The sequence below is a fragment of the Pogona vitticeps genome, chromosome 5 (genome assembly GCF_051106095.1).
Source record: "Pogona vitticeps strain Pit_001003342236 chromosome 5, PviZW2.1, whole genome shotgun sequence".
Classification (NCBI taxonomy): Eukaryota; Metazoa; Chordata; class Lepidosauria; order Squamata; family Agamidae; genus Pogona; species Pogona vitticeps.
Window position 1 is genome coordinate 105,960,561 of NC_135787.1, and position 10,189 is coordinate 105,970,749.

General features: G+C 44.4%; 1 protein-coding gene across 4 annotated transcripts in view; it reads right to left on the reverse strand.

Annotated features, from left to right (window-relative positions):
• The window catches only part of PCLO (piccolo presynaptic cytomatrix protein), a 333,182-nt gene extending 328,538 nt beyond the window's left edge, over positions 1-4,644 (reverse strand). For 3 of the 4 annotated variants that reach the window (XM_073000807.2, XM_073000806.2, XM_078394224.1), the window contains exon 1: positions 4,283-4,641. In XM_073000807.2, the coding sequence (XP_072856908.2) occupies positions 4,283-4,557 (275 nt within the window). In that variant the 5' untranslated portion in view covers positions 4,558-4,641. Of the gene's footprint in view, positions 1-4,282 lie in introns of all 4 variants that reach the window. The other variant, XR_013545629.1, reaches the window with a different exon arrangement.
• Positions 4,645-10,189: the final 5,545 nt, after the last annotated feature.

Genomic DNA, 10,189 nt, shown 5'->3' on the forward strand with positions numbered 1-10,189 from the left:
GCTTGCAGTCCATGGTGGATTTACAAAGAACAAAACAAACCAACCTCTCTCCTTTTTTTTTTGTTGTTTTTTTTTTTTTTGGTAAATCACATTGAAAATATTTCTGTGAAGGTCAGTAGGAGCATGTGTGAAATAATAAACAAACAAACTTGTTACACAGAACTGTTTCTAGTGTCGTTGGATGCAGCACCTTCCCACTAAAATGTAAGGGGGGGCAGTTCAACTCTAAGTGCCCTTTTAAAAGAATTAGCTAGACTAATGAAGTCACAACCAGCCAGAGACGTCAGAACAATAAATGATTTATGATGACTTCAGTGATTACACATAGATCTGGAAACTGGTTGATCCAAATGTAATCTGGAAAATTGTACCTTTTTAGTTTAGAAAAAAAGACACTTAAAGGGATGGAAGAAAACTACAAGTGTGTCTAAAATTATTTATGGTGTGGTACTCTCTCCAATGCAACACAAACAACACTATTATTTACATCTGCTGTATCCAAAGTCAAAATAGTCATCATGATGAAGCCCTGGATCTAGTAGAAAAGGAACAAGGAGGACAACATGGTGTCTCGTACTACTAGAACCTGAGGTGATTCAAGGAAGGTCAAAGTTGAGACGTTCAAGACAAGATCTTCTTCCCGCTCTGCATTATGATAGGATTCACTGTGACAGAACGTTAGGATGACTAACTTGGATGGCTTTAAAAGGGGATTATAAAAGTTTATGGGTAATAAAGCTATCCATGGCTACTGCTCCGACAGCTATATTTTCAATGCAGTATCAGAGGCACTATTCCTTTCAGTACCAATTGCTGAGTGGGAGGTAAAGGTAAAGGTTCCCATTGACATTTTCAGTCCAGTCGTGTTCAAGCCGTAGAGCCAACGCCTGTCCAAAAACAGTTTTCCATTGTCATGTGGCCAACGTGACTAAGGAATGCCGTTTTACCTTCCCACCGAGATGGCATCTATTTATCTACTCGCATTTACATGCTTTCAAACTGCTAGGTTGGCGAGGAACTGGGACAAAGTGACGGGAGCTCACTCCGTTGCGTGGATTCAATCTTACGACTGCTGGTCTTCTGACCCTGAAGCACAGGCTTCTGCGGTTTAGCCCACAGTGCCACCACGTCCCTGCTGAGTGGGACAGCACTATTGAACTCTTGCCCTGCTTGTGTACTTTCCACTTATTTCCCCAGATAATTGGCAACTATGGGAAATAGATTGATGAACAATATGCACCTTTGATCTGATCCAGTATGGCTCTTTTTGTATGCCCAGATCAAACGTGGTGGCAGCAATATTCCATAAATATAAATGCCAATATGACAATAGAATTTAGATATATTCTAAATCCTGTGGATTTAGAGATGAAGGTGGCACAGCAAATAACTTGATCTCACTTTTCAAATTGTGTGCTTCCCCAACAATAAGCAATTATATTGGGAGGGCAAATTGGCCAGACTCCTGTTGCTTAGCATAGTTAACTGCACTGGAGTAGGGCCATTGAATCAATGGGGATTTAGAGAGTCAACTCCTCCATAGGTTGTATTGATTCAAATGGCCTACTCTAATCGATTCCTTAGCATAACAACTCACAGTTAGAGTAGGCCCATTTGAATCAATGGAATTTACAGAAAGGTTGACTTGTTAAATCCCTATTGTTTCAATAAGCTTACATTAGAGCAATTTACTGTACTATGCTAAGCAACAGGATTTTGCACATTGCATAGAGCAATTTATAGAATTTGAGGATGAAGATTATTCAAGAGATAATTTAGTATGATAAATTATTTTAATTAATATATCTGAGTAAAAGAATTTTAGTGTACCAAACATTTCTCATGCCTTGAATTCTCCTCCATGCCAATCTAGCACTTCCTTTCTCATATATAGAGACAATTCACTGAAATATTTAGGATCGGAGAAACAATGATGTCAGCAAACACCAAACATTTAAAAAGAATTCTAATTCACTTTCTGTAGCTGTGGGAAACAGCAATTGATTTCTGAGGGGCACTGAAGCAGCATATTATATTAGAGATGGGTTGGGGAACCAATGGTTCTCCAGTTGTCTTTGGACTACAACTCCCAATGTCCTTAATTGTCAGTCATGACAGCCAGACAGATGGAAGTTGGACTCCCATAAAATCTAGAAAGCCAGATGTTACTATTTGAGTATTTAGAAAATTAGTTCTGTGCTGCAATGTCACTCAAAATCAAGGGTAGAGAAAGTATGGCCCACATTGGGACCTCTAGTCAAAACTTTGCATCCTCCAAATGCACAAAACAAGTTCTGTAAACAAAACAAAACAAAAAAAAAATAAAGGAGAGTCATTTTCTGCAAGTTCACAAAAATGAATCCAGAAGTGGACTTCCAGCAATCTTATGTTTTGACTTCCCCTCTCACTTTCAGGGCAGATGTGGGCCTGGTGGGTCCTAGAGTCAGAAATTGACCTCTGGATCATCTAAAAAGCACTAGACCTGATCCAACAACTGTAGCTTTATGACTGCTTGTAGGGAATATCTCACTTTCAATCTGTTCTTGCAATTTCAAACCAAATCTGCTTTCCCTAGTATCAAACAACTCAACAGAGTGGGAAACTAACTGAATTAAACACAACCAGCCTCAGATCTAGCCAGTTTCATTATTTGAAGGCTGAAATCCTATTAATGAGCAAATTGAAGTCAATGGGACATATTCCTGAGTGCACAGATTTAGGATTGCACTGTAAGGAAATGCTGGATTGTTCTGTGAAAGAGATATATATTAATTTGGAACCATTTTGTACACGCTGCAGTTCAGTAAAAGGGAATTCAAAAATTAAGGTGGGATATATAATTCATTATATACTCCAACAGGAACACACACTTGCAACACTAAGCAAAGTGATATAGGCGATGGTTTCAGCTATTCATGGCAGAGATATGCTAGGAAATCCTGCAAACTCATGTAAGCAAATGAATAGGGAAGGACACAGAAAATGAACGTGTGTACCATGGGTAGCAGCTCTCCACCATACCTGTAAAGTTTCTTAAAATCTCATATTAAATAACACATGGGTCATGGAAGGGACAAATACCAATGTGGATATAATTCAAGTATATCACATTAATTTATATTATCAAATCCTTCTGTTCTTGTGCCATTTTTCTTGTACAAAACGTGAGTGCCAGAAATCTAATTGATATTTTTCTAAAGTAAGATAAAAACGTGGTGAGCAAGAATTTTTCAGAGTATGGTAGAATATGGATCTCTCTCTCTTGTTCTTTTTAAACACTGTATGGGTTGACCAGGGGTGGGGAAATAGGTTATATCATAGCTGGGAAGGCAGCGCAACACATAGGCAGAGGAAATCTCCGAGGCGGCCCTCTGTAGGTTACGGTCGGGAAAGCTAGTCATTTCAGCACCTTGGACAAGGGAAATGGGAATTATGTTCCTCATCATCAACGGGCGAGGTAGATGCAACTACTCCGCAACATACTATGGAGAAAGAAAAACCTGGGGGGGGGGGGGGGGCAGGAGAAACCAGGGGATCCTATGGATAGGATCTCGGCACCTCAACACCCATCATGCACAGGCTATTATTGGGCAGCAGGTTGAATTTCCCTAGTTTTTTTTTTTTCAATCGATATTGGTGATGGGGAAGCCGGGAAGCAGACATACATCCAAGGGAGGCGACGGATACTTTTGCAGAGTGGAAGAGCCTCCGGGCATAAAAATGGAAAGAGCCTTCCGGGGGAGAAGGACGGTGGGGCTTTTCCCCGAGAATCATCCTTTCCAGAAGCAGAAGCCACAAAAGCCCCGGGTACGGATGAAGCTTTGCAGGCTTCCATTTTAGCTCGAGCAAAACCCAGCTGAGACTGCCGAAGATTTTAAGGTGGGGTTACAAATAACCTGCATGCCAGCTTTTCCTTTCCATTAGAAACTGAAACTAAGGCGACCCACTCTACACCACATCGCCAAGGAAGAGTTAAACTGGGGGGGGAGGGGAGGGGAGGGGAGGGAGCGGAGAGAGTCCACTGAAGAGGAAGGGTTATTTCCAGGATGATGGGGAAAATATGGCAGGAAAGAAGAGGAGGGATCCTCCGGAAAGCCTATCCTCGTGCCAACCCGCACCCTAGCCATCCCTCCCTCCCTCCCTCCCTCCGTCTTCCTCCCCATGCAACAGACTGCCGCGCTGTGCAGTCCGCCAGCCAGCCAGCCAGCCATCTCCTCCCCCTCCCCCTTTCTCCGCCTTCCCCCTCCCGACCCGGCATGTAGGTTACTCCATCGGTGCGTGCCTTTGCAAGGGAGGCGGCTCCGCGCCGGGGGCCCCGGCCAGGTTCCCTTTCGGCAGCCCCTGCTGCGCCCTTGACATGACAGCGGCGATCTGCCTCCGCTCCGCCTCGCTCAGCTGGCTCAAATCCGCCTCCACGCCGGCCGGGATCGCGCCCGGCAAAGGGGGAGCCGCTTGCAAGCCGCCATCCGGGGGGCCGCCGCCGGCCCCGGCCCCGGCCACACCTTCGGGCAGCCCGGCCAAGCCTTCGCCTCCCTCCAAGCTCGCCTCGTTGCCCATGGTGGGGAGAAAGGTCGCTTCCTGCTAGCCGGCGAGAGCTTCTCCGGGGGGGGGGGTGCGGAAGGTGGTGATCGGTGGAAGGGAAGCCCGGAACTCCCCCCTGTCCTGCTTTTCCTGGGGGAGGGGGGGCGCGATCGGTCTCCTCAGCAAGACCAGCGCCGCTGCTACTAGTCCATGGCTCGGAAGCTGGGATGTCCCCCGCTGCCGCTCCAGATCGAGACGAGGAAAAGCACCCGCCAGCACCCCCTATTTGCCCACAGAGCGCATGCTCTTTGCACAAGACGGGTGATTTCCTCTCCTCCACCCCACCCCCGCCTTACACACACACACACACACACACACACAGAGGCACCGCCGCGTTCTCCACCCTGCTTGCCTTCCCTTAAAGGAGCCGCACTGCACACTCCCACTTTCCAGGCGCGCCCTCTCTTTTACGCCAGCGCGCGCCCAGCGTTGGCGCAGGGTTCCCTGATGAACCCTCCGCAGCAGCAGCGCTCAAGGTGGAGGGCCAGGTCGGGGCGGTGACTGCAGTGTCAGGTGGAAAACAATAAGCGGTGGTCCTCCGCCTTAATGGGAGCCCGGGGGACATGCTCGCCTGCTTCAAGCAGTGACCAGGAGAGCAAGGGAAGAAGCCCAGGTGACAGAAGCACGCAGGTCACATGTGCACAAAGCTTTCCTCCGGGACTTGCGCCTCCCCGAGTTCCTCCATCTGCGACTTCCTGGCCCATGTGGTCTTCCTACCCATCTGCTCCTGAGGTGGATCCAGTGGGCACTTGGCTAGCCTCATGCTCTAGAGTCTAAACTGCAATGTTGCTGTCCTGCTGTTGTCACATACCACGTGGCATCAATGTAGAAGCGAAAGATGCACCAGAGAAGGAGTCCCCAGGACTGGGGAGGGCTTCAGGGCCCAAGCCTCCAGAGAATAGTTTAGGCTCGTCTCCTGCAGTTGACAACCAACCAACCTTTCACTCCAAGAAGTGATGGAAGAAAAATGAGCAGACATAATTTCATCTAGTCAGTCATGAGCAAGGAACTGCCCATCTTCCAGGCCCCTGGCTTAGGAGCGCAAAAGCACTGGCACGCCTCGCAGTGAGTGTCCATGTGGGACTCTGGACCTGCATCTCCAGGCCCACAGCCCCCTCCTCCACCTGTTGCATGATGCACCATTTTTGACATGAATGAGTGAGAAGGACGTTCAAAAGCATCCTGGCGCCTGCAGTTGAAAGAAAACAGGAAGAGCAAACATGCCTAAGTTTACAGGTGCCTGAAAGTAGCCCTTTTGATCCCAGATTGTTGGAATACAGGAGTGACCCACTTGGACTTTTACCCCTCCTTCTCTGATCAGCTCTCACTTCACAGCTGTCATTCCATACTTTGTGTAAATGCCCCCATTTACCCAGTCTCAAAGGCTCCATGTTATCTCCTCCCTTCTTCCCCCTCCACAGATTCAAACAAATGTTAAGATACATTTGTTGCCACAAGACCTCTCTCAAAACCAAACCAAATTTCTGCTCGGGTTTTTAATGCTGCATCAAGATGCAGAATATGCTTTAGTGAATCTTAACAGTGTATTACTGGATACAGAGGAAAAAGAACACGTGCACAACACGTAGTTGTGATGGAGAAGGGAAATGCACATATGTGTTACGGCAGAAGATAAAAAATGCCTCTAAGTGGCCAATGCTTCAGGTGCTGAAATTTTCAGAATTGTCTAAATCCCATTTCCAAAAGTGAATTACCTTATTTAAGAGCCTACATAGCAACAAATACTAATAGGATTAGATACCTATAAACCTAAGCTACTTAGACTAGAATCTCCCAAGTATTTACTCTGAAGTAGGAAGAAATTAGATCTCCTTCTTAATTGACTGCATTATTCAGTAAATTAATAAAATAATCTTGCATTTTGTCAGGACTTATATTTAGGTGCTCCTTTGAAATACCAAGTTAGACGGCTGGCTGGATAGCTCAGTGGTTTAGCCAGAGGTTGGGAGATTGATTCCCTGCTGTGTCTCCTGTGAGTAGAGCCAATCTGCGTGGCCCTCAGTAAGCCACAGGGTCCAAGGGCACCCCCAAGAAGAAGAGAATGGTAAACCACTTCTGATTATTCTTCGATTATTCCAGGAAAACCCTGAAAAGGTTTGCTGTAAGTCAGAATTGACCTCACAACACATGATTATTATTACTGAGATATTAATACTTTGTCTTAGACAGCTGATTCACCCTGTCTAATAGCAGGACCAGGATTGTGTCCTCTGTGTTACATGATATCCTTGTATCAAATGTTTTGTGTTGTCCCTTTTTATTTGATTCTGACACAACCTTTTACCTGTAAAGAAACCTATGTTGTGTGTGTGTGTGTGTGTGTGTGTGTGTGTGTGTGTGTGTGTGTGTGTGTGTGTGTGTGTGTGTGTGTGTGTGTGTGTGTAGGTGTTGGTGATAACAGCAGCAGTCTCATGTTCTCTGAAGAAAAAAATAAAGAAATGCAGATTCATTCTGGCACTTTTCGCTTTCATATGTATTCCTTCCTCCATGATATCAAAAAACGCTCTAGGGCAATACTGCACTGAGGCTTCATTCCTACATTTGCTTTATTGGGAGTGAGCCTCATTAAACTCAGTGTCGCTTACTTCTGGATAGACAAGAAGAGAGAGATGTTGTGTCTTCCTTTTTATCTCCGCCGTTGTAGGACTTCAGTTGAAGTACAGCACTTCTAAGACTACAGTCCAAAGCATGCTTACTTGAGAGTAGATTTTGAAATCACGGGGTCTGTTCCTGAAATAAGGTAAGGTAAAGGTTCCCCTTGACAAATTGTCCAGTCATGTCCGACTCTAGGGGTCAGTGCTCAACCCCTTCCAAGCTGTAGAGCCAACATTTTTCCATAGACAGTTTTTCATGGTCATGTGGCCAGCGCACCTAGACACGGAACACCATTACCTTCCCACTTTGGTGGTACCTATTTATCTACACACATTTTTACATGCTTTTGAACTGCTAGGTTGGCAGGAGCTGGGACAAGCGATGGGAGCTCACTCCATCATGTGGATTCAGTACATATGTGTAAGATCAGACTAGAAGTTCTGATCTTTCTTTCAAAATTAATTGAGAATTTCTCCAGCATTATTGATCATATTTTAACATTAAAAGCTCGGCTGCGTTAAGGCTAGGAATGCAAAAGGCCCAAATTAAGTGATGCGAACAAGCAGGAAGTTAGATGGTAATACTGTGTAAGCAAGCATAACTAGTGAAATAGCATATTATTGACCAGGATTTTAACAGTTGCTGGTAATTCTCAAGGTCAGCCTATCTTGGCAAATGGGGATCATTACTGAAGAGTATGGAAATGGGAGTTAAATCTGTTGTTTCTTGAATGCATTTTGTGATTCTAGAGATGTACAGCCTTTCCTAATGATGGAAATGAGGATGAGATCCCACCATATATTGATAAAAATTATTTGACCATGAATTTTATTGCTGAACCTGATGAGTAATTGTGTCGTGGCACTTGTTTTATACTTATAAGCCAGACTCCTATTGCTTACATCTGCCGGTGTCAGTCAAAAGTTTAGATCTCAGTGCTGAATTACTGCTAGTTAAGGAATCCATTTTCTATCCCTTGTCATACAGCCAATGTGTATGAGGAATACAAGAACTGACTATTCAGCTAGCAGCAATTTGCCACTGAGATATATACTGCTCGACTTACACCTCCACACATAAGTATTAGGATTCTCGCCATATCTGAATGTTTTCAAATCAGGCACACATCTTAGATTTAATTTATAATATGAACCAAGTGGTGTGTGTGTGTGGGGGGGTGCACTTCACTCCAGAATTTCAGGAGGCACCCATTTCATTTTATTCATCAGTCACTTGTGCTGGTAGATGATAGAAACAAAGAGAAAATTCACAAGTTCGGCAAGAGCACTTATTTGACTGTACAGAAATGATGACATCTTTGAAGCAAGAAAGCATCCGTAAAACTAAGATTAAACAGAGACTGTCCCTTCAACTGTAACTATTCCATGGGTTTGTATTGGTATACTGTTGGGAGCAAGGGACTGTCATAACTGAAAGGTAGCAGTAGTAAGAAGTGATGGCAAAATTGTCAGGAATCCTAGGGAACTCCAAATAGCATTTCATAACTCCTCCACCTATATGTGTGCGTTTATGTCCTGTGAGGCTGCCATAAGCTACAAATGGCAGCTATCATTGTGGGAACTGAATATGTGGAGAGAAGCAGAAGAGAGGAACATAGAGTGAGTAAATGAGACATTCTCCTTGCCTCCTCACCATGGGCAGATGGTTAATCTATGCAAGGAGAGGACTTGGGGCCCACCAAGGTCACTACTGGCAGGAATGTGCTCAGAGTACTTGCGGACTGCGAAGTACAACTAGCTCATTAATGAATAGCGCAGGCCTAAATGTGCCAAAATGCTCTCAAAGCAGAGCTCTTAGCAATGAGGCTCGAGTGCCTTCTTGTACCCCACCCCCACTCCTATGTACTCCATTTCCAGTGCAACTTGGCCGCAAGAGCTTGGAGATGCCATGGAAACTGCAGGCAAGCGGATTCCAACAGCCAGTATTTGACCACCAGGCTCTACAGGAGCCCAGCCTCAGAGCCTGCCCCTTAGAGTGAACCACTTGCCTTTTAGGTGGGAGTCTCGTCTACTGAGTAGATTATAAACTCTACACACACTTTTTCTCAAATTATGGCTTTGGGATATAATCTCTGACAGGTTTTGGCAACGTGCTTGCTTCTCATACTGTGTATTACATATTTTACATTACTGAATAAATCTTCCTATATAAGAAGGTGATGGTATTTGCATAGTTAAACTTTTAAAAGTAAAATGTACAATGAATGTTTGATATAGTACATTCAGAGAAAAAAGTAATAAAGTAGAAAACCTAATGAGAGACTGAAACTGAAACTTCAGACAAGACAGAGGTGGAACAGGATCATTTCAAAGACATGTATGGGAAAAAGGAACTATCCTGTCCTGGATGGAGTCATATTCCCCCTGAAAACAGATTCACAGTTGGACATGCTCCTGGTTTCATCCTTGAGCTTGGATGTCCAGAAGTTGACAGTGGCTGGGAGTGTTACACAGAAAATAAAAAGATAAACTCTTTGTTGACAGCAGCTACTTGGACACTGTTTGATCTGATCTGTTTGGGGGCACAAGTTAAAATGCTAGTTTTAAACTACAAAGCCATATCATGACTTTGGTACAGTTACCTGGTACATCTCCCCACATGAGGCTCCATGACTTTTAAGCTATTTGGGAGAGACTCTTTTCTCACTTCTGTTGACTCCCATCCTGTCACACTCTTGGAGAGGCCACAGCCTTTTCAGGAGTTACTTCCACACTGTGGCATTCCTTTCCCTGGGAGAGCAGGCTAACCCGGTCCCTGCTATCTTTCTATCAGCAAGTAATGATACTTCATTTTAGGCAGGTGTCAGGTAAGTAACTGCTAGGAAGGAGCGTTAACAAGGGAACTGTATTTTTTTTACCTTTTCAAATGTATATTAAAATGGCTTTGAAATGATTGTATTAAACAGTTCAATTATGTATCTAATTGATTTATAATACTGTAATTCAACAACAAACAGCAACGTATTACTGTT